The 25774-nt window shown below is 30.9% G+C and overlaps 2 protein-coding genes across 2 annotated transcripts; one reads left to right on the plus strand and one right to left on the minus strand.

The window, feature by feature from the left end:
- The first annotated feature begins 207 nt into the window (after positions 1-207).
- On the plus strand, positions 208-4291 carry LOC101214499 (ubiquinol oxidase 4, chloroplastic/chromoplastic). The gene is made up of 9 exons (XM_011661996.2): positions 208-458; positions 892-1096; positions 1223-1316; positions 1701-1816; positions 2422-2530; positions 2836-2904; positions 3342-3413; positions 3488-3535; positions 3914-4291. Exons 1-9 carry the CDS (start codon positions 331-333, stop codon positions 4069-4071), a joined length of 999 nt encoding a protein of 332 aa, XP_011660298.1. The 5' UTR covers positions 208-330; the 3' UTR covers positions 4072-4291.
- Positions 4292-12202: 7911 nt separating this feature from the next.
- Positions 12203-14396, minus strand: LOC101203406 (vacuolar protein 8). The gene has a single exon (XM_004145416.3). The coding sequence runs from the start codon at positions 14169-14171 to the stop codon at positions 12516-12518; it is 1656 nt and encodes a 551-aa protein (XP_004145464.1). The 5' UTR covers positions 14172-14396; the 3' UTR covers positions 12203-12515.
- Positions 14397-25774: the final 11378 nt, after the last annotated feature.

Raw genomic sequence — 25774 nt, forward strand, 5'->3', positions numbered from 1 at the left:
AAGATGAATATGAATTTGGGGAGGAGGAAGGAAAGGGAGTAGGTGTGTGGATAAAATAGTGTACTCTTGTGAAGAGTGGATAAAACATTAATATATATACTAGGTTCTCATAACGCCATCTGTTGGGATTGGGAAGGTCTGATATTATAAAACAAAATATGGGAAAAAGAGGCTTCTTTGTTTGATTGCATGTGGACACAATTGAAATAATCAATCACACACACTTCTTATATTCTTCACTACAATAATACTTGTAGCTCAATTAATATTATGGGGTTTCTTCTTCATCCTCATACTTCAATTTTTATTGTTTAGTTTCCAAACAAAGCTATGGCGTCCTCCACAAGTACTGCTTCACCTGTCTTTGCTCTCTCCTCCTCCTTCCAACTGAAGCCAAGCAACAGCAGAAACAACAACCTACCCTCCACTTTCTTTCCTTCTTCTCCTTTTATTTCCAGGTATTCTAAAATCACATCTACTACACTACTTTCTCCATTTTTACTACCGCACCTGATGCTCTCCAACTCCAAACAAAGAATACACAGAATCTAAAGCTTTGATTTGATTATTTCGTCTAAACCATAGGGTGTGTTTACACCAGATTTTGATTCATGTTTATCTTACTTCTAATGGGTTCCCTTACAATCTAATATCAATTCATTGGTGCTTTTATCTTTCTTTGTTCTAAGTATAGTTCATATATATATCTAACTGTGTAATTATATTCTAAATATAGTCCATATAGAAAATATCAAACATTAAGATATCACAAAAAGGGGAATATGAGGTATTGAAGAAGAAAGAAGTAAGTGAGTATTAAAAGTGTTTGTTCATATAATTAAGTATAAGAAACTATGGGTACCTCAATTGTAATTGGCATTTGTGATGTAGAAAATCATCATGTCGAGCGATGGCAACAGTTATCAAGGAAAATGAAGATCAAAAAGTGGTTGCGGAGGAATCATTCCCTCCTAAGGCTTTTCCTGTTCAGGACGGTGAAGGAGGCAGTAACCAAGGACCACAAAATTCATCATCCGATAATGATTCTGATAAATGGATCATTAAGTTTGAACAATCTGTTAATATTTTTCTCACGGTAAAACAATCACTTCAAACTCATCTCACTGCATTCTCTTCATTTCTGCATATATGATTGGTTCCCTATACTACTGATTGATATGTTGAATCATGTATGATGACTCTGATTTACTAATCTTTCCAGGATTCGGTAATAAGAATTCTCGACTCCTTCTACCATGATAGACACTACGCAAGGTTCTTTGTCTTAGAAACTATTGCCAGGGTTCCCTATTTTGGTGAGTCTTTATATATATATATATATATATCTTTCTTGTGTTCTTACATAGTTTTTGAAGAAAAGTGTTGTGTGGAGTTTGAACTTATGATTACGCGGTTGGATCTTGATTTGATTTGGAGATTTTTTTTTTTATTGGAAGAATTAGGTTCTTTCAAATTTCTCAACTTGTTAAGTTCTTTGGTGAGCTATTGGTTCAAAATTTATCATTAACTCCCTTGAAACAGAGCTAATCTGCAATAATCTTAATATGGGAGGGACTTTTTTTTTTCTTTCTAATTTTGGAGTCAGAGTTCACTCCTCCTATTGATGTTATTTGAGGACGAGAAGAGTAAGTAGTATTTAGTTTGTAATTTGTTTCTAATTTCTCCCTTTCAAATGGTAGCGTTTCTGTCAGTTCTACATTTATATGAAAGTTTTGGGTGGTGGAGAAGAGCTGATTATCTAAAAGTTCACTTTGCTGAGAGCTGGAATGAGATGCATCACTTGTTGATCATGGAGGTATTTATTATTATTAGCCCTTCCTTTGATGTCCTTTCCTATGTTTCCTCCCTGGAAGTGTATCTTTTTATTCCCATGAATTGCACTGTTTCATGAATGTATGTCTTTTCACGAACAACCAAATTGAAAAAGAGACGACACTAATTCAAATGACCATGGATAAGATTCTTCAAATTGCATTTAAACTTTTTCACAAGCATTCTTTTTCCTTTTATAATTTTGTTCAAATTCGATTTATTTTCAAAAAGTATAGCTTGACCAATGCTGCATAAGCTAATCTATTATATCTTGAGAAACAATTACCATGAAAGACACCAGAGTTAGTAAAATTGTCTCTTAAGAAGACAATATAAAATCACTCAGATCAAATTCTCTTATATATACAAGATTACGTATTTTCTGATTTTTTGTAACATTTTTATTCCCAGTATATTTCGGTTCCATTAGAATATATTGATCATAATAATGGTGGCTGCATGCATAAAACTTGCCTTTTTCCAACAATATATTTTGCTTTTAAACCATCTCTATGAACTGTTTAAGCTTGTCCACCCATCTAGACATTGAATTACTGAACAAAATGCCTGTTTCTGATTCGTGTGCAGGAACTCGGGGGTAATGATGGGTGGTTCGACCGTTTTCTTGCACAACATATCGCTGTTGCTTATTACTTCATGACAGTATTTATGTACATGATTAGCCCAAGAATGGCATGTAAGTATTGTTGGAGCTTATAAATTCACGTCAGCTGCTACTCTCTTTCTTGCATTCTTTTATGGACTTGTTCAGTTTTTACAACCAAGAAAACAGAAAATTGTCATGACTTTCCTTCTTAGTAAAACCTACAAAGGAGTTAATTATAATTTAAATTAAAGTTTGGCACATCAGTTTTGGTGTAATACACTCAGTTACTAGTTAATTTTTGACACCTTTCTACTTTGGCTTTAACATCTTCAAGTTTTTTGTATTTAACCTTTTAATGACATTGTTGTGTATTGATATATATTTGATTAGTGCAGATCATCTTTCTGAATGTGTTGAAAGCCATGCATTTTCAACTTATGATAAGTTTCTGAAGGCCCAAGGAGGTATGTTGCTTGCATTATATTGACAATGATCTAAGAATTAAGCATAGATACAAATACTAAGGAGACACATTTATTAAAAATGTTTGTTTTTTATACCAAAAGAAAATTAAGTAAATGGGTTGATGCATTTATATGTTTAAAAAGCTTAGTTTAATATATTTCACACTCAGAAATTATTGCTGTATACGCATCTTTTTCGTCTACTTTAACAAATGTTCTATGCATGCTTAACACATTTTGTTGCACTAACCCGTGTGTCCTATTAAATGTGTTCGAAGTTCTATCGTAGTGTCCAGGTAAGGTGTCAACAAAGACTCGTTAACCAAACTAAAGTGTCCTTGCTTCTTAGATAATGATCTTAATTTTCATTTGGTTAACGTTTATTCTGAAACACGAATATGGTTTTGACATGTTCCATTCCTTGTGTGTCATCATAGATGAGTTGAAAAAATTGCCTGCACCTGAGGTTGCTGTGAAATATTACACTGAAGGAGACTTGTACTTATTTGGTAAGTTCTATCTTTCTCAGCGCATGGCGCAGTTCTTTTGTTCAAATTGACACTAACAGATTGATTTCATTCAGATGAATTTCAAACTTCCAGACCTCCGAAATCACGAAGACCAAAGATAGGTAAAATAATTTTATAATCTGGAATATTTACTATATGACGATAACATACTGCCATCATGAAGCCATGTGTTGAATGCACCTGAAAAATTGATTAATGAAGGCATTATAGTTGGAATATTAAAAGTTTGATGATACCTTCAGAATTGACCTTAAAATTAGAATTGGTCGTGAAACATCAAAAGTTTTAACTCTTCAGTTGTAGAAAAGGGTTTTGATTCCTTATTTTATGCACCAACTTGTTCTCCTTTTTCTTCCTTTGCCTTAATTTACTTCAATATACACTGTTTTCGTTTGATTGCATTACTTCACAAAATAAATGGAGAATGTCCATAATGTGGGCATACTTCACGTCTGAATGTGTGATATCTTTTTTTGTAGAGAACTTGTACGACGTGTTTGTTAACATCAGAGACGACGAAGGCGAGCATTGCAAGACAATGAAAGCTTGTCAATCGCACGGGAATCTCCAGTCGCCACATTCTTATTCAGATAGCTTAGGTGAAGATAACGAGGCACTCTGCGACCCTGCAAAGTAGATTGTGAAAGCATTGTAGACTGTATAAAGAAATCAGTTACTTCTTCCCCTTCAATTACGCAAAATCTATGATATATGTAAAATGTAAGTTCACTAGATTCACACATAGTAAATATCTACCAGAGAACAAGAAATGCAAGGTCCATATATATGTATAGGCTATTTGATGATCTTACTCATTGTGCCCTATGAAATGCAGTGGTTAATGGTTATATCAGTTATGCGTAGAGTTCAAAATTCTAATTCATACAATAGTAAATGCATACGTTTGTAGGCAACCATTCATTTATGTATATCCTTAATCTTTAGCAGATGTACTATCAATTGAATCTGGAAACTATATGTTCATACAAGGTCTTTAAATAAACATGTTTTATGGAGTTGAACTTGTGTTTGTGTCCATTTTGATGCAATGTGGTTCAATATCTAGAACTTTATCCTCTATGGAGTTAAACTTGTGTTTGTGTCGATTTGAATGCAATGTGGTTCAATATCTAAAACTTGATCTTCTAATTTTTTCTTGGTTGAATGCATACGCTTTGAAAAAGCAGATGCGTGACTTTTTTAAGTTGAAGTCTTAGAAGGAAACTTGTATCTTCAACGAATTTTAGTCTTCAAGTGTCCTTTAGGACTTAGAGAGTTTCTAATTGTTGAAAAGATTATTTCTCACTACAAGAAAATAAGTATTTTCCGACGCACAACACGAACGTTGGGATAAAAGATGTCGGAAGAAAAAATAACGGCATTGGGAAACGTTTAAAATAAAAAAATATTAAACTTTTCTCGACGCCGTTAGCGAAACGTCGAGAATGAAGAACACTTTTTTTCGATGTTGTACTTTACGACGTCAGGAATAGGTGGATTGCTCGATGTTCATGAAGTGTGTCGGGAGATTTCCTACATATTTGAGTTTTGTATTCACATAACACAGAACTCAAATTGAAAAAAAAAAAAGAGGAAGAGGGCATGAGAGAGAGATCGTTGTACGCCCATTCCATTGTCGTCCGTTCTGTCCGCTGCCGCAACTTCCTCCATTTTCGTCTCTTTCACAACTTCTTGATTGGAGGTAATTCAAAGTTCAAAATCCTAAACATAAATCCCTTCGATTTGTTCTCAATTTCCTTTCTATCATTGACTTTCTTTTATTCTAAGTATCCGAACATTTTTTATTGATTTCTGTTTTTGTTATATTCAACCGTTTGGAATGTTTTATAATCGCTCTTGATGTTCTTGGCAACCATGGTGAGTTTGGAAGATAAAGTATGATTTTATTTTTCTTGTTGTTTACTTTCTACTTAGTGTGTCTTTGTGGTTTGAATTTTTGCAAATGTTTGTTTTTGCACAATAATTGCAAAAGAGGAGGAAGTTGGAAGAAGATGATCAAATAGATGGTTACCCAAGCAGGAAGATGATGACGATGAGAATGTCATTTTTTTTTATAAAAAAAATAGAGGATATCCCATAGCGTCGGGATATCCTCTCCCTACATATTTTTCCCGACTTTGATCCCAACGCGAACTTATGCGTCGGGAAATCATTTTCCAACGTTTTTGCTATTTCTCCCAACGCTTTTGTGCGTCGGAAGATCCCCATTTTCTTGTAGTGTCTAGAGTTTCTAAAACATAAAATTTTAGGCTGACAAGAAAAATAGCAAAATCGAAGCTTTACTTTGAATAAATAGCAAAATTTTATTTAAATTGATAAAATAGCAAAATAAAAAATTATGGAAAAAAACTGTTGCAACAATGTCTTAAATGTCCCTAATTTAGTGAAAAAACCAGTATCTCAAATACAATTATAAGGAAAGTTGCTGCCAATCTCGTCTAGAAACAAAATTACATATTTTGTTAGGATTTACTAAAGTTGAAGGTTGTTTGTAAAATACACTTGTGTTTGAGATATCCTCCCTTATGTTGGATCCATTAAAATACATTGTAGTTTGAAGGAATATTGCATATGATAGCATTTTAAGAATATGATATAGCAATTATAACACATTGTTTTAGAATTTTTCAAGTATGGCAATTTTTTCACTTCTTCATCTTAAATTTGTTATTATTCTTAAACTACCCTTCAATAACTTATTTATCTCTCTTTTTAATTCTCTACTCATTATTTATTTATTCTCACACTTTTTAAGGCCTTAATTATTTGTTTATTCTTATATTAGAAAAATTATTTATTCTTTCTGTCTTAATCTTAATTTTAAAATATCAGTAGTACAATAATTGTAATATGAAATATAATATAATATTTGTTGATCGAAGTAATTTAACTTCATCTGTGATTTTTTTTTTACTATCTTCGATGTGTATTTTGAGTTGAATCTGATTCCAAATAATTTTGTTTTATTTTTTTATATTAATTTTTTATTTTACTTTGTCTTAGTTTCGTATATCAGTGTTGTGATATACTATATTATATGTATTAGTTGGTTAATATACTTACTACATAATTTTCGTTTTTTTCAAATTTTATGCAGTTCATTAGAGTATTATTAAGTATATGAATGATGTAACTCAGTGTATCATTATCAAGTATATCAACAATATATTGTTAAAGCATATCAGTAAAGTGAATCATTATCAAGTATATGAATCAAGTTTACAAGTGTATATCAAATGTATATCAAATGTATAAGTGGAACTTCAAACATATTAGGTGCATTTAATCAATCAATTTTATAAGTAAGAATACTAAATGTATCTGCAGTGTATGAAGTGTATCAAACATATATTAGTAATGTTTCAAGTGTATCAAAATGTATCGATTGTATTAAAGAGTATTAGATACATCAAGTGTATCAATCAAATGTATCAGGTGTATCAAGAAGTATTAGATGTATCAAGAAGTATCAGGTGTATCAAGGGGTGTATTAGATGTATCAAGGAGGGTATAAGGTGTATCAAACGTATATTAGTAACGAGGGCATTTGTGACATTTTGCCTCTTGATGTGTGGGCTGGACTTCGTTTTTACTATTGTCGCAAATAATAAAGTGTGTATGCTACTGACTTATTTATTATAACTTATTTTGTCACTTTTGCAAGTGCCCCTAGTTTGAATCTACAAATTATCCTATAGTGAGGGACAAAGTCAAGATTAATATCATTAAATCATGTTATGACAAGTCATTTTCAGAACTACACTGTAATTTTTAATGTACGAACTACATTTAATCAAAAGCATATCCTAACTTATTCATTAAGATAACGACGATGTATTTAACCGTTATAAATTCCAACATATTGTTTAGCTACCAACGTATAATCTTTTTGTTCGAAATAACCAATATGTTAGATTTACAATAATTGAACCTACAAATAAAAAAAAGACAAATACTCTGTAAGACAACTGTGGTAACTATACATATTGTATCTTGACCCTAAATGATAATATATGTCATGAATTTCTGATTATGACAATATGAATATATCTAATTTGAAAAGAGCAATACTTAAATTTAATACGAATAACCTACAATAGAGTATAATTTTACAAAATCAATATATATACTTAGGTGACTGTAAAATAAAAGAAATACATTGTATTTCAATAACATGAGCACATATTTTTTTCCATACAACTAAACAAATCTAATAATAACAAAGAAAACATTAATTAACAATTTCAGAACAAAATCAAGTACTTAAAAATAATAACTAAGAACTAACGAAAATGTTAAATCGAAAACTTAATGATGTATGAGTTCTTTACAAGACCTACAATTATGACCTCTTTAACCACATATGTTGCAATGAACAATAGCTTTTTTCTTGAAAAATAAAGTAAACCTCTTTTTTTAAGCCTACCAGCTGAACGTTTAACTTAGGGGAAGGAGTCCATCATTGCCACCTTGGTATTATTTTACTGCTTACGTAATATTTTAAATATACAATGTATATATAGGTCACATCGCAAAATTGTTTTAAATATACAATGTATACAATAATAATGAAACAAATATGCACTCGAAGGAATAGAAGTATATATCAATATAATTACTTAACTTAGATAGAAGACTATTGTACAAATCTTGAAAAGACATATGTTCATGCACTAATATTTCAGAAACAGTATAATTAATGTAGTTGCCACAATCATTGAAAAACTCATCATAGTATATTGTTGACGACACATTTAAGAAACAAAAGTAAGAAAATAAATAAGTTTAATGAAACGAATATGCACTGACAATCAATAATATAACTATATGTGTCACAACTTATGTATTATTAAAAATATGCAGGTGTATATATCTAATATATCACATAATAGAATTAAATTATATAGTGATATATAATAGTATATATGGTGGATGGAACATTTAAAAAACAAAAAATAGATTTACCATATTAGCTTCAAATTAATACTATATTAAAAATAATATACGGACAAATGATATCTTAATAATAAATGTAAGTATAATTGTGAATTATTTATTATAATAATTATGAAAGTTATAAAGTAAATAATTAATTTAGTATAATATAATTAAGGTAATATTTATTATATATTTTCTAAAATTAAAATTTTAAATATAACAAAATAAATTAAAATATTTACAAGTTATAGCAAAATTTTGGATTCGATCAATAATAGTCTTCTATCACTATAACATATCAATGACTCTCAGTAATAGAATTTGCTATAGATTATAAATATTTTGTAAAATTTGCTATTTTTGAAAATTTCTCTTGTTTAATATTGATGTGAAAGTTAAAATAGTCTTAAAAAAAACACAATTAAGATAATAAATCAAATCTTAAGACATTATTGAAAAATCATCACTAAAATGGTTTTTCTAAATTCTTTTTATTTAATAGAGTTCTTCCATGAACTGGGTGGATTTCAGTTCTCTAACCCTTGGACCTAACTAAATGGCTTTCGATCTTATTTGAAATTTTGATCAAAAGTAAGCTTTTTTTTAGGGGTAATTGTAATGGATAACCATTTGAGAAATAATAATTAAGGATATAGCAACATTTAAAAAAATTACAAATATAGCAAAACTATCGCCGATAGACTTGTATCACAGATAGACTCGTATGATCTATTGGTGATAGACCAATTTTTACAACATGGTCTATCAGTGATAGACTCTATCATTGATAAAATTTGACAAATTTTGCTATATTTATAATTTTTTTAAAATGTTGCTATATACTTAATTATTTTGAATTTAATTGCTAAATTTGCAACTATCTCTTTTTTCAGCTTTTGTGAATTTTAGCCCAAATTTTATTGTTTAATTTCAATTTTTTTTTAAATTTAATCTAATGATTAAAATGAAAACACATGATACCTTCGAAATGGATCGATTTTAATTTGAACATAGGTTAATTTAAGTTTAATTATTTGTAATTTAGTGAGAGATGATTTGTGATTGATATGAAATTTAAAATTCAACTATATAATTGGTTATACTAAAAAAAATCATTATTTTTTTTTTCAATTTCAAAGTACCAAATCCAAAAAAGAAAAAAAAAAAAAAGAAACAATCACATAACAAGTAATATTAATATATGGGATTGATTGTATTTATTTAAATTTATAAATTAATATATTTAATTAAAAAAGATTTAAATTAGATATGAATATGAATTAATATATTAAAATAGTTAATTTGCAGTAATAAAATTACGATTCATTTTATATTGTTTGTTTAGTTAAAATGAGTTGAAATTGAAATGATGTAAGCTTATAAGGTTAGATTTGATAAAATTAAAATGAAAAAATGAAAAAATATATGTGTCAAATTGATACAAATTTAGAATAGAAAGAGAAGTTTTCTCAAATATTTTGTTCTCTCCATTTCTAAAATGTCTATTCGTTTCTTTCTATCATTTTTAACCTTTTCTTAATTCTAAAATAGTTGTTCATGTCTTTATTTTATTATTAATTTTCCTCTCTAAATTTTCTCACTATCATATGATATATACACTTCCAACTTTTCAACTTTTTTCTTTTTAGCTTTAGCATCATTAATTAAAATAACAATACTGATGTTTTATTTTCTTTTGGAGTTGAACTTAGAATGCTTTCCACTTTCCACCCATACATTCATACGTTACCTATTCCAATCATGCCACGTGTTCAACCAACTTTCTCCCTTTTCTCTATTATAAAACAAAATAGGTCTCCCAGTTTTTTTTTTTTTTTTTGAAATAAATATGGCCCTGTGAATTTTTCTTTTTGAAAAAATCCTAAAATTTATACATATATTTTGTGAAGAAAGTAATAAAAAGGGAAGGGAAATAAAATATTATCAAAAGATGAAAAATAATATTAAATTTTCAAATACACGTGGCATCGTAGAGTGGGCCCTGAATGTAAAGACAGTTATGCATATTAATTTTACTATTTTTTGTCACTTTAAAATTTGTCCTTATCTGTCTCTGATTCTTATAAAAAATTTCTTTACATCTCTACTTTTCTTCTATCTCCAAATCTTTACTTCCCTCTACTTTTTTTTTTCTCTCTCTCAAATGTAATACGCCTTTTATAATAGTTTAATGATTCTAAAATCACTTCTCTATCATATAGGTCATAAGATGTTTTAAACTAGCACACCAATGATTATTACTATTGTTGTTTCTATCTTGCCCCATCTCAGTTACACTTTTATTAGTCAAATGAATTGAATCACTGTATTTTACAGTCTTCCAATGTGTTTTGCTTTTCATGTTGTTGCTTAAAGCATATATGTAGACTTCTTTCATATATGAGTGAGAATGGGATTTTGACATATGTAAAACACTTCTCTCTACTCTTTCCAAGACAACGATGAGGAGAGTTACTATCTACCATTGTTCCTAAATTGATTGTGTATGGGTACACGTGGAGGAAGGGAACCTTCATCTACAATCACACAATTTGTTGTCTTTACTAATATCTCAATCTACTTTCAAATGGATGAAAAGCAACTACTAGAAAAGCTATAAACCACATCAGAAAACATCACATAAAACCCAAATCTAGTTTCCTTTAGCCATTAACGTTAATCTCTTCTCTACGATATCATGTTGATAAAACAGGAAAGAAGAAGCATCCGCCATTTGCTTAGTTGTTGCTTTGATGTTAACAACGTCGTTGTTATCCTAAACGTCTCCTTAAGACTGATTGATTAGACAAGGGAGTCTAAGAATGTTTATGCTTCTTGTTATCTAAATCTAAATCGTAAGATACAACGACCCCTCTCACACACACAGATGGAGTGTAAATTCATGTTTTGGACAACTTTCATGACTAGATACTCCACTAGTCACTAATTTGTAATTTCATCATGAAACCAGCTAGGATACAAAAGGGACTGGGCAGGGAAAAAGGAAAACCCATAATTTGCCCAAAAGTTGTGACCTTCTAATCCATTTGGTTCTCACTACTCAAGTATATATTGGGTCAAGTCAAATCCATTATATAGCTAAGAACATAGGAAATAAACTACGGCTTCCATAATAAAAAAAAGTTATATCTTCAGCTCCAAACTGGATAACATCATTATGTAAAGAAGAAGAAAAGGGACTGAGAGCATACAAAATAAAATAATGAGCTTACCTTAGGTCAGTCAACAGAGCAAATGGGTGGAATGGGCCAAGGGTTTGGTAGGACCCTTACCTGTTAAGGCACCAGCCAACAAATACAGTCTAATTCTTGCCTTAATCAGTGAACAAAGCACATGCTTAACTACAGATGCACGTGGTTTAGACCCACAGTTACAGGGAGGATTCAACATCACCACAATAAGTATATATGGGATCAATAATGTCAAAACAATATACAATTATTCTTATGTTCTAAACTGCAAATGATGAAAAGGTAAGAAAAGTGCTGTAAATAAGATACATACATGATTGACAATAGAAAAGGCAATCAGAAACCTACCCTAATAATTTTGTTTGAAAGATATATAGAAGAATAGAGAAGGGTTGTATTCTAAAGTTCAAGGATTACCAAGACCTAATAATGGAATAAAAGATGCAGACTAGAATTTATTACCAAAGAAGACTCAGAGAAGGCCTTCCAACCTTTCTCCATCAGTTGAATGGAACACAAAATTCATCCTGATATCGAAGTTTATTTTCTTCATTAGAATAATATAACAGCTGCAAAATCTAATATTATAGAGAACAGTTCCTAAAATAATTGAAGGTGTGTCATTCGATTATTGGACAATGAAGTTTCCAGTAATGATCACAGAATCAAAATCAAGTTGGGTCATCAAACCTAGATCGTGTCTGTAAAGTGATGCTCAAATTCAGCTGGCATGGTGCAGCATTTTGACATTTCTACCACATAAGAACAGATAAAAAGTTTATTAACTTGTAAACTAAAAATCAACACCCATTAAAACTAAGAATATACAAACATATATTGTACATACAGCGAATCATGCATCTGTTCCTATACAATAAACAGAAGTTTGGAAAATTGCCTCCTTGATGGGCTAAGATCTGGCAAAGACACCCCAGATTTTACCACGGCCAAGGCTTTCCAATAGCTTCTTTGACCCCTCAACATTTATTTCAACAAGCTTTTGTAGATACAAACCAGCACCAGCAGCAACCATTTGCTTTCTACACTTGCTTGAAATCGCAACTGAGGATAATAATGAAACAGGGTACTTCTTGTCGAGATTCGATATCGAAGGGTCTAAGAGTTGAACTGCACTTACAATTCCCCTCTCTTCTTTCTGGAAAATTTTTCTATTACCAGAGTATTGTAATAGAGAAGACAATGCCTTAGCAGCTGCTTTTCTCTCATCAACAGATTTACCATCCAACATATTAACTAAGGGTGTAATGAATCCAGATTCCCCCATTTCTTTTCTCGTTTTCGTGCAGAATCCGAGTTCATAAACCGCTCGAGCTGCTGCAGTTCTAGCACCTAGTACTCCGCAACTCAAAACTGGAAGAAGTCTATCGACAAATCCATCTGAAATAAGAGCTTCTGCAATTGGGGAATAAGAAGCCAAGAGGCTTAAAAGCTCCACAGCAACCTCAAGACTACGAACTGATGGAACAGAATCCCAGAAATTTCTCAAGAACTCGATTCCGCCTTCTCTAACAATCAAGAGCTTCAGATTATCATCGTCCAGAACTAAATTACACAAACAACCAATTGCGTTTTCTTGGGCCAACGGAGTTCCCGAGGCCAAAAGCCCCAAAAGAACAATAACCCCATTTTCTTCTATGAAATTCTCTTTGATTTCACTAAATGACGCAAGATTTCTCAAAACCGCAGCTGCAGAAGCTTGAGAACCAGGAGTACCGCCCTCACAAATCTCCAACAGAGATGAAATTCCTCCTCTAGAACCGATAGACCTAGCATTTTCCTTGGAAATACTGAGAGGTTGGAGGGCTAAACAGGCCTTCTCCTTAGCAAAACCGCTACCGGAATCAAGAATCCTGAGCAAGTGATTTAAAAGCACTAGACCTTCAGCAATCATGATGTGCTTAACGCCATCCACCATAGAAACAATAGAAATAGCAGCAACAGCCCTTTCCTTCAATTCCAAAGAGCTGGAATCCAGTAGCCGAACAAGAACAGGAACAGCACCTTGAGCTGCGGCGATAGTAACATTCTTATCATCCTCATTCAGCAACTGCAACAACGAATCAATAGCCAAAACCCTGGATTCAATACTCCCAATCTGCAACCTAGTAATCAAATTCCTGGACTCCGCTCTCACAGCCTCTCTTCTAGACGAAGAACTGGAAACAACACCGTCGTGAAGAATCTCACTTCTGATCAAAACCTCACCGTCTTTGAGAAGGGAGTCAAACTTAGCAAGAATAGCGTCAATATCGCTCTGGGTCTTGAGTTTACCATCGGAGAGAGCGGGATTCCGGCACTTGTGGGAGAGAGAAGCGGCCTGAGTAAGAGCTTCGAGAACAGAATGAAGGAAATCGAGAGAGAGGGGATTGGAAGAGGAGTTTGGAAAGTGGGAAACATCGATGAGTTGAGTGCGAAGATCGGAGAGTTTGGCTCTGATGGAAGACCACTTGCCTTTGAAAATGGTGATGAGAGGAATATCGTCAAGAAGAGAAGAAATGAGGTTGTTAGATAGAAGGAAATGGTCGGTTTCTGGAGGTATTTTCATGGCGAAGAGTGAAGGAGGGAAGGAAGGAAGGAAGGAAGGAAGGAAGAAAGGAAGGAAGAAAGGAAGGAAGAAGAGGGAGATTTGTGAAGAAAGTGCGTAGGTATGAAAAGGCCAACAATTTGCAGCTACTTTGGAGAGAAGGAAAGAAAACCACCAAAAATAAGAAAGTATAAATAAAACTTATTTATACTTAAAACCCCCACTTGCATCCTTTGCCGGTGCCTCTCCCTCCACACTCCAAACTCCAAACTCCAAACTCCACGCCCTTTCTAATCTAACTTTACTTTTATAACATAACCTACATTTATTCTACTCATTCAATTCTTTAACTTCCCTATATTAATCAATTACACATTCAATCCACTTTTCTTTCTAAAATCAAATTCTAATAATCCCCCATTTTATTACTCAACTATTTCAAAATCCAACTAAAGTTTAAAGAATGATGGAAATTGACACAACTACACAAATTCATACGTTTAATTAACTATTATTAGAAATTCTCATGGTCGATAGAACCCACAATGACCAATTTGAAAATGAAACAAAGTCGTCGTTGGAAGATCTAAAAACGTTACAAACGCTAGAATTGACGAACAATAACTAAAACGTAGAATCAACCAAGTATGTGAACCAAACTAACTTAGACCAAACCAACTAGACTCAATAATTTGAACACAATCTATTTGGAAGAGGCTAATTGAACCCACATAAGAGTAGACATTAGGTGGCAATACATCAAATTGTTGACTCATTACTTTATAATTTAAACAAAGTTAGATTATAAGCTTAATCACCTTTTTAGGGTGGTTGTGTCTTGCTATCTAACATCGCTTTATAAAGAGATTTTAAATTAATTAATTTTGTGTGGGCGGTTTTAGAAAAATCAATGAAATTTAGACTTTATAGCTATGTTTTTGGAGGCCATTTTTCAAAAATAGCATACCATTTTTTTGGGAGGAAAAAGTGCAAAATAGCTATTAATTTAAATTAGGGTCAAATCTTTTTCAATAAAATAAATAAATAGATTAGAGTAAATTATAATATAATTTATTAACGGGGTATTTTTAAAAATAGCAAAATAAATTAAAATATTTACAAGTTATAGAAAAATTTTGGATCTTATCATTCATAGTCTTTTATCCGGTTGTAAATATTTTGTAAATTTTGCTATCTTTAAGAATTTCTCTTTATTAATTTTAGATCAATTAATAAACACTCAATTATAACGGTCGATAAAATTAAATATTGTGATAAATATACATTATAGAAAAACCAAATTAAATCAAATAAGTTTATTCTTATTCTCCCTCTAGACATATATAAACAAGGTGGATAGTTCATTTGTCGACTAAACAAAAATAGAGCAAGATTACGTTAGGTTTAGGGTAACAATACAAATTTGATTATTTATCTCATTTCTTTCTTCTTTTATTTTAATTTTAATAAATTCATTTTCTCCCTTCAATCAACGTTTGATAGAAATGCAGTTTAAACAATCAAGGTGTGCTACAAAAATGAGATATATGTATGTATGTATATAATTGAAGAGTAGCAAGATGATCAAAAGAGAGTTACGACAATTAGAAAGTAACGTGTATGGATTGTCATCTTCTAGTGTCTTATAATACAACTAATTTCATTGTAATTCAAATCATTTTTTTTATTTTGTTTTTCTTCTTCAATAGAATTCTCTTTCTACTAATTTGTGCGTTTATTTTATATAAACTATGAATTAATTTTAGCTTTTTTAGTTCAAATTTTACAAGTTAAAAGATAATGAAATTGAATTTTGATTGAGATAATGTTACCAAAATAATTTGAATTATATTATCGTGATGTTAACTACAAATTAGTAGATTACATGTTTTTAATATCTAATTCAAACTATGAGAGAAAAAGAAATTATATCTTATTCAATGTAATTACTTTAAGAAAAGAAAAAAAAAGAGTACTTTAGATATACACTCATCATTTGATTATAACTCTACTACAAATACAAATGCTTATAGTAAAATAAAATAGACAAACCTAACTTTTAGATGGACTTTCCAAATTAAAATTGTTAATGACTAATTTTTTTAAAAAATAAATAAATTTATATTTACTTCCATTTGATATTTTTTTAGGGTAACAACGACGGATATAGAATTGAACTGTCGATATTTAGAATGAAAGTTAAAGTCGTCAATAGTCAATTAGCTAAACTCCTTTGGCCCTTTCATAATTGTTGTCAAACAAGGTTGTTTCTATAAATTTTTTAAAATTGTATAAATAATAAATTCAATCTTCATAGTTGTTACATATACGAGATATTAAAATTCTACAAATTCTTTATAAACAAAAAATTATAGGACTTTTAAAAGGATCTTTTTTAAAATATAACAAAGCGACAAAATAGTTACATGTAATAGAACAATTTAAAAAGCGAAAAAAAGTTCAAAACTCACAATGAAAAATACCAAAAATTTATGAGATTAATTTGCATTCAACGCACTTAATATATTTGGGAAACAATTTTTTAGATTTAACTATCTTGTTTTACACGATTGTTTAACTCAATTCTAAACGGTTTTTTAATAATTTTTTGGTACAAGATCATTTAAATTTGGGTAGCCAAATCTAAACGATTTTTTAATAATTTTTTGATATACGTTCGTTTAGATTTGATCCTTTAAATTTGGGTCGTCTAATTTTTTTTTTTTGGAAAACGTTCGTTTAGATTTTTTTTATCGTTTATATTTGGAACACAATCATTTATATAAAAACGTTCGTTTAAACTTTTTTTCGTTTTCAAAATTGTTGTATACAATGTAAATATTTTTCTGGTTTGTTATATTTTTTAAAAATTCCTTTTTACTATTCATCTTTCATATTTAAAAATATCCCACATGTATGTGTTGTGAAAGCCTCTCACTCCTACCGAAATAAACAGAAAAAATAAATAAGAAATTAGAAGAAAGCAACAAAAACTTAGAATACGCCAACAAATTCTCACTTAATTAGCAAGATATTTGAAGAATCCATAGCCTTCTACGACACCTATTGTTTTCACCGTAAATCATATATAATTCTCAGTAACTTATATAATTATAACTCACTTCACCACATAAAGAGTAAACCACCGTGGAAGACCACCTCCCAAGTTTTTCATTTTTTGTCACATATATCAAATAAGAGTCTTACAGCCGAGACTTATGGTGCAACTTTCGCCTACTTGGCTTACGCCTAAAAGTTCTTTAGCCATCAACATAACTTATCCACCACACACCTTGAATAATTGCCAAGTCCATGCCCATGTACAAACTTGTGGAACCGTCAATATCACATCTTCTATCATGATAAAGCGAACATACCACAAAGATGAATTTCGTCTTCTTCTGAAGCGGTCATCACCTCCCCTAACAAGAAAGATAATGTCAACATTTTATCCAAAGCCTTTAATTGACGAACTTGCTTTGTTTTTCATGTGCTTGGATTGTTTGCATTCCCAACAATCTATCTTTAATTTGGTCGAAGACTATCTTCTTTGAATCTTTTTTGGAATCACACTCTGGAACATCACTAGAATAACATCGTGCTTAACTTGCACTTTTGTAACCTAGTTTGAATCAACACATCCTTAAACTTGAATTTACCACAAGCCGAAAGTTGCCTTCCATCAAATCTCTCCACATTGAAGTTTACCTAACTCATAAAACTTCATAAATATCTACTTCACTCCTAGCAAATTAGCAAATAGTGAGCATGCAGTTCACACTACTCACAAATAGTGTAGTTTGTTTCAAGAATTCTTTGTCTGATTTGGAGGGTTGTTATACACTTCTGTAACCACAAAGCATACTTAGAAATGCAAGAAACTACAAATTAAACTTGTTAAAAAGAAAACCTCCGACTTCTAGTGTAGGAAATAAGTAGAAAAATAATAGAGAAATTAAAGAAAGCAATAAAAACTTAGTTAAACAATTCCAACTCGAAGAAAAACCACAAACAAAAAAGAAAAACACTACGTGAAAGATTGTTACAAACACAAAGAATAATTTTTTGTATGGACGTCTCGTCTTTGAAGACCTAAATTTAATCCGACTCAAGTTTTAAAACGTATTTGTGTAGGTGAGATTTTGTGCGTTGTGGTGCCGTGTGTTTTGTGCGTTCATTTTCATCCCACGTTCGTAGCATCGGAGTGTCATGTTATATGCCTAAATGCTTTCCATTCTATCTTATGGTGCCACGACTAGCATTATGGAGCACTATGATGTCATGCCTTCAACTTGTCAATCATCAATTCCCTGCTTCATTGACGTACTAAAACCTCCAATTAAACTCGGTTAGTTCGAAATGAACATTAAGACAAAAAAAATGATATGAATTAAACTCTATCAATGATTAAGTCGTAATTTAAATATATATATATTTTTTGGGTTTGGGAAGGAGGCAATCAAAATCTTAAAAAATTAAATTAGAAATTAAAAAAATGGAACAATTTCTATTTTAAAGACAGAGAAATGTACAATTGAAAAAGGACCAATTTCTTCTCCACAGTTCTTTTTTTATCATTCGCCTCTTTATTTTAATATAAATCACAGAGTCCATGAAAGAAATATAAACAACAAAAATAGTTTAAGCATTCCCAATTCTGTCTAACTTCATTTTCTAATAATAAGAAAAAACCAAAAATAATTTGAAATCCATAGCTATTTCCATTTTCGAATATATGAAGCTAATCAAAAGTCCACATATTTTTTTATAATTTATTTGTGTCAATTTGAACCTGTCAAAACTCTTTTTAACTTTAAAAAATACATTAGAGAGGTTGAGTTTATTTGCTACAAAATTCAAATATTTTAATTTCATTAAGACTTTTTCAAAAGAAAAATGGAGACACTAAATAGACAAAAACTAAAAGACAGAGTGTATCCTAATCTAACATCTTTCATAATATAAAATTGAAAGAAAAAAAAATCATTTTATTTAGGTCACTATATTTGGAAGTTGGAAGAATTTTAATCTTTTAATTCATACACTCAAGTGTCTTATTTTTGGTGGTAAAATTTTCTTTTGTTTTTTGTTTCTCGAGATCTGGAGAGAGTCAGAGTGTTTATAGTTAATGAGTGGGCCAAATCTTAAAATCCCATCTACCTTTCACCCCTACTTTAATATCTCACTTTCATTCATTTCTGTTCCCTTCAACTACTAAAAGTTTAAGAAACCAAAACACAATTGCTCTTTTCTTTTACAATCTCATGAGATAAGTAAAGGGTTAAACTTTAAATTCAATGTTTGGTAATAGGAATTTATGTTAATCAAGGTTTGTTATCTGTATTAGTTAGTTCAAGATGATTAATTATTAATGTGAGTGATAAATGAGAGTATAATAAATAAGGAAGGTACAATGTGGAGAAGGGCCGAAACAATTCGGCTTTGTGTTAATTAAACAACGTCACCTCTTTTGTTTGCTTCTCTTTCTCTCCTTTTTTTTTTTTCTCCAAATTTTCATTCATACCTTTCTGTTTGTTGATATTCAACCATTTTTCATATTCATATTGCTTTCATTAGTAAAACAAATTAATTTTGAAAGAAAATTGGATCGTAAACGTACTAAAATGAATCAACATATATACAAATAAACATATATATTAGTCAAGTAGTAGACTATGGCATTTTGTTATATATTTTGTTAGCATCCTGCTTTTGGGTGACATTCAATGCGTAGTAGGAACTTAAATTTCTCAATGCTTTAAGCTACTTATGCTTCTTATTTAAACTATATACATGTTGTGTGACGCACATGCAAAGTAGTATACTCAAACTTAGCTTTATTTATTAAACAACATTTTACCCCAAGAAAATGGGGTCTTTTGATGTTGCGATGGACGTCGACAAACAAAACGTCGAGAAACTAGACTAATATTGACTCAGGTAACGTGACGTCGGCTTAGTCATGCAAGGCTGACGTCGTAATCCAACACGTCAGACTCCATCTACCATTTTCTAATTTATCATTAGATTTTTTCCAACGCAATGAAGAAGCACGTCGGGGATGGTTGAATATATTATTTTTATTGGTGAGCATCCCCGACGCAATGGAGAAGCACATCGGAGAAGGTTGACATAATTATAAGATTAATTGACATAAATATCACCATACATTATATTAATTTCCAAAGTAAATTTGAACATTTCAAAGTACAATTCAATATAAATAAATCTCATTACCATTTACGAGCTAAGAACGAGACCTAATGGACCTACAAATCAGATGCTACAACAATATGAGATTAATTGACTAATCTCATTAACCACATTAATCAATATTTGTTAATTGTGTACACTCCACTAAAGGCTCACAACTGAGTTCTTCTCACTATAGATATATTTCTGTGTCCACGGATATAGACCAATAACAGCAAGTTAGTCATTCACAAGTGTTCGTAACACCAACTGAGTCAAACTATCATTTTACCCTTTGGGTTACTTCTAGTCCTTAAATACGAGTGCCTCTCTAATGAACAACTTGTTTATGGTCCAACCACTAAATAGAAACCCTTCTCGTGCTATAGAAAGAGTAGAACCCTTTGTTCAAGTCTTGAAAACATCATTTAAGGGAAGACTCATCTACTTACCCTAAACTCGGGAATGAATGAATTCCATCTTGTGTGATTATGTTTCCAGGTCTCTACTTGGTCTTGTCCCCAAAATGATGAGCATATTGAGTCGACAATCTGACCATTTTCACCCGTACAAATCAAAGGACAATCCCTCACAAACAGGAGTTCATAATACACTCAGGATTAAGATTAAGTTACCTATATCATCCTAATTAAACAGAAACTCAACTAGTTAATGAAGTTACATCTAGTGGTTACTATTTTGTGGCTCGATCTTATGTAAACTCATTTCAAAGGATACATTCACTCACATGTCACCTACACAAATGCGTTGGATCATGTGTTTGTATCAAATATAAAGTGAGATGTATCCATAGTGTTACCAAGATAAATTGTCCAACCTTATCCCTATAGTATAGACCATTTAAATTGTATCTCGGACATTGATCTCTGTATGTCTCTACATACTATTCAAGACTCATCAAACAGTCTAGGATGTTAGTTTATTGGATTTAGGTTATTAAAACAAAACTAATAATATAATCTATAACATTTATTGAAATAATAATACTTTACGACTCACTGTCAATGAATTATATTTACTATCTACGAGTTTTAGAACATAAAACCCAATATTACTTAATTAAGATATTGTTAATGTTAAGTTTGCATGGTAATAATTAATGGTTCAAAGTTTTTAAATCATGTTTTATTCACACAACAAGTTTAAGGATGCGTGCATGGCGACGCGTGACAAAAAGTCTAGTGAGTGACAAATTTTAGAAATACATTTTGGGAAACCAAGCTTTGAAATCCCTTTCTTTCTTAGGCACTCATGTGGTAACAAGCCCTATGAACCAAACAAACATCAAATTATTAGTTAAATTGTATTTAATAATTTGATGTAATTTAATTTAATTAATTATTTTTCAGTTTTATTTTTTTAAATAAGATTTAATATGATTAATCTAGTCTTTTTTTTCATAATGCATTCGGGTTTATTGGGAGACTATTTAAGCCGCGTTTACGTTGTTTGTGAATTTTTTTGAATAATTGAAGTTTGAGGGCTTTTTTATCGATAGAAATCCTCTAGCATATGAGAAAGTCCCATCCCTAGCTTTTTGCACCGTGCAAAGGACATTAAACTAAATTTGATCGCCTTACTTGTAACGTGGAGCTAATTCTCCTTATTTCTTGGTCTTTGATCAAAAGGTAATCTAATTCTAGTCATTTCCGTTGAATAGTGTTGTATTAAGGATTCACCAATTGGATTCATAATTTTTAAATCCCTAAATTTTCATATCATTTGGTATCATAGCCCATAAATTAAAAGCGCTTTTTCTCATACCTCAGTGGAACTTAACAAGGCTCACATACAAATATTTGGAGAAGGAATAAAGGGTGAACAACATGGACTAAAGTAACTAATTATATTATGTATCTACTTATATAGGTGTTAAATAGCATGGAGTAAAGTAACTAATTATATGAAAATTTAAAGATTAAAATAGAATCTGATTCAAAAATAAAGTTTAAACCATAAATTTATTCGTTGAGTGAGATAATAGCACATATTCTCTTGTTTTTCTCATAAGCATTTATGCTTCTTGTGTTGAAGTAAATACCCTTATATAATGAACAAACAATTGTGATGTTTATATATAAATTTGAAGGACTATTAAGTTATTCCTTGAGTCTTATTTTTAATTCATAAAGTTCTCTAACAGTTCGCCATCTTATCAACTTTTTTACTCATTATTTGGCCTCAAACTAAAGCATATAAGAATAATCATTATATATAAACCAACCTTGTTATGACTTTTGGATGATGTAAACCAAATTCATTCTTGGGAATGTTATTACAAGAGAACTAATTATTAAAAGTAGGAATTAAAAAATTCGTTCCAATCAATCCAATTTATGCTCAAGTTTTCGATCACTTTGAATTTTGTTAGAGAAATTAGAACAAATAGCATATTTTTAGTTTTGGTTTTGAATAATAGCGACAAAATTAAAAACAATATTGATCATTTCTTAACATACCAAGAATGTTTATGAATATATAAATACGTACACACACCAAAAGATGGACAATTTTGAGAGAAGAGTTATTGGCTAAAGTATTGACGAAATCCATGACAGACAAGAGAGATATTATAGAGATTGCTCAATACCCTTTTATATATATATATACACTAAAAGTTATGCTTTAATTTACAAGGATTCTTTTTAGTCTGCAGCTTGTGATGCTCTAGTTTGGTAAGGTATGTTGGTGAATTGAATTTTTGGACATGATGTTCAACAATTATGGTTGTTGAAATTTGTGTAGTTATTAGAGAAAGTTAAGTCAATATACTGTTCTCTACCTTGAGTTAAAAAATTAGTCTTGGTAAATTTAATGAAGAGAGAGTATGAGGTAGCTATTTTTGCGTGACGTTTTTTATTATCGAAGGTAGAAACCATTTTGTTATAGGTTGAATTAAGAAAAAATATCACTTTATGATTACTACAAAGTTTATGATTGTCCAAGTATAAAAAAGAGGAGGGCGAAGATCTTAAAGTTCTCGTAGTGAATGCCAAAGAACAATTTGACTCGTGAAAGAGGTAGTAATGCCTCACTAAGTGCACTCATACAATACAATTAAACTAAATGTTTCCTTTAACCTTTGCTGACATACAGACAAGTGTTTGTGTAAAAATTCAAGAATATGAATGAGGAAACATGATTGCTTGAAATAGAGGCATGCCAGTATGATCTTATTCATCTTGACCACAATTATATCGGATATGAACTTAAGCTTCAACGTGGGTTGGGTCCAAAACTCCATCAATGTTGAAGTTATGTTTTTGCAATAAATGTGGATCTTAGGAAACATGTCACCAGAATCACACATCAACAAATGTATTGCTCAATATCTTTTCAATATCTCTCCTCACGTAGAATTATTCAATATGAGAGATTTAAAAATCTAGTTTGTCTATCAATATTAGTTTGTGGGACATTTCATTTAAATACATATCACATCGCATTTAGGGTAGGTCGAGGGCTTGAGCCCCCTCTCGATCAATAATTTTTTTGAATCTCCCTTTAAATTTTGAGGAAAATTGATAAAATATTTACACGTAACATCATGTAGTTTTTGTCGTGAAGTATATTAAATACTTGATTACACTTTTGTGGCCACCTTGATCTCAAGTGATACAAATTATGATCGAAAATATTTAAAAATTTAGCCTAATTAAAAAATGTCATGATCTTTAAATATATTACATTAGTAGATTTTGTTTTTTTGTAAAAAATGGAGACAAAAGTTAACTTTTATCACAATATCTTTTTTTTAAAATATAAGTTATCGGTAAAAAAAAAAGAAGCATACATAGTCATGTATACAATTTTTGTGACATGTTTGTGCCCGTTTCACGTTAATGTATCTAAAAGGAAGTATAATAAAATTTGAACCATAGTGAAAGCAATGTACCATAAAAACGAAATTCTACAAAAATTACCAACCAAATTGAAGAAGAAGATTGGCAAATGGAAGGGATTGTGAGAAAATATTGCTTGAATATTTTTTTTTTCAAAATGACATTTGAGCCTAACTTCCTTTTGAAATACTTCTTTTTAGAATTCATGAAAAAATGGTAGGTTTAGGCTATTAGTGTAGTTGGGCCTATTAAGATAGGCTAATGTGACCATTTTTAAATTTCACATGAAGAAGATGTAAAATTGTTACACTACACAAAAATTTATGATTTCAATTAATATGAGATATTTGCATTGAAATTATCATGTTCTTCTATGCAATCTAAAAAGGTTACAGGGAGGAACATTTTATTTTCCCTTTTGCCATCTTTTAGTGTTTGGCTATTGAGTTCTAACCTAATTTTACATTCAAATTATTAAATAAAAACTATCCTACTTGAACTCCATGTAATTATTTTGTTTTTTTTTTTAAAAAAAATCTCCTGTTGTCTAAAAGAAAAATTAAAGAAAACTCCTATTTAATTTTCACGTTGATTTTTAAAAACCGATATTGGCCATAACACTAACTAATTCAAACGATTTGATTCAAAATAAATTACTTTTTTTTCTTCTATTTTAAGATATTTATTATTATTTAATTTTCACGTTAGATTATCTCTTTTTATGTCTATATATAAGGCCGTCCTTTTTCAATCTTTCAATACTCAAATTTTCCTCTCCATTATTCTCTTTTCCTTCTAAAAACTTCCTCCTTGGTTGTCGGTGATGGACGATATTGTTTTGTTTGGCAGGATTGTGGCAGCTTGATGGATTTGTTTAAATGGCTCGCTACGATGATCGTGGTATGCTGCGAGTTCGAAGAATGCTCATTTTTTGAAGTTGCTAGAGGCAGATGGGTCGTGGTGTTGGCCTTGTGTTTCATCACAGCTGCTGGAAATAGAGCGGGATGTTCATGGTGTTTGTTCACGTAGTGGGGTAGGAAGATATAGTTGGGTTTGGGAACCAAGGGTCCGGTGAGTTTTCTTTGAAGAATGTGTAGGAAGATTTGTTTTCTAGGCATCCTAGAGTTTGTTGGACAAGTCTTTTCTGGTTTCGGGGCAATATTTGTCATCACTCATTGAGATCATTTGTTCTTTAACTGTGAGTTTAGCCATCGCTAGGTGTAGGGTGAGATTATGGGTTTGATGGGTGCTTCTCATAGGGGGTTGAGTTGCATTTGATTTGTCAAATTGGGTTGTTGTGACACACGTCGTTGTCTTGTAATGCTTTTATGATTGTGCGACTTCTTGTTTCTCTTGTTCGTCCTCCTGCTGCTTGATGGCTTAAGGATGTTACTAATTTGTTTTTGTGGGTTTGTTTTTTTGACTTGTTCCCTTTTCTTGTTTTGTTTTCTTCTCTTTGTTTTATGTCTTTCTTGAGACCACAGCGCTTAAAAAAACTAAACAACTTTATTACTTCGATAACCAAATTAGTACAATTATAAGAAAAATACTTAAAAAGCTCCAGCTGCT

The sequence above is a fragment of the Cucumis sativus genome, chromosome 1 (assembly GCF_000004075.3).
Source record: "Cucumis sativus cultivar 9930 chromosome 1, Cucumber_9930_V3, whole genome shotgun sequence".
Classification (NCBI taxonomy): domain Eukaryota; kingdom Viridiplantae; phylum Streptophyta; class Magnoliopsida; order Cucurbitales; family Cucurbitaceae; genus Cucumis; species Cucumis sativus.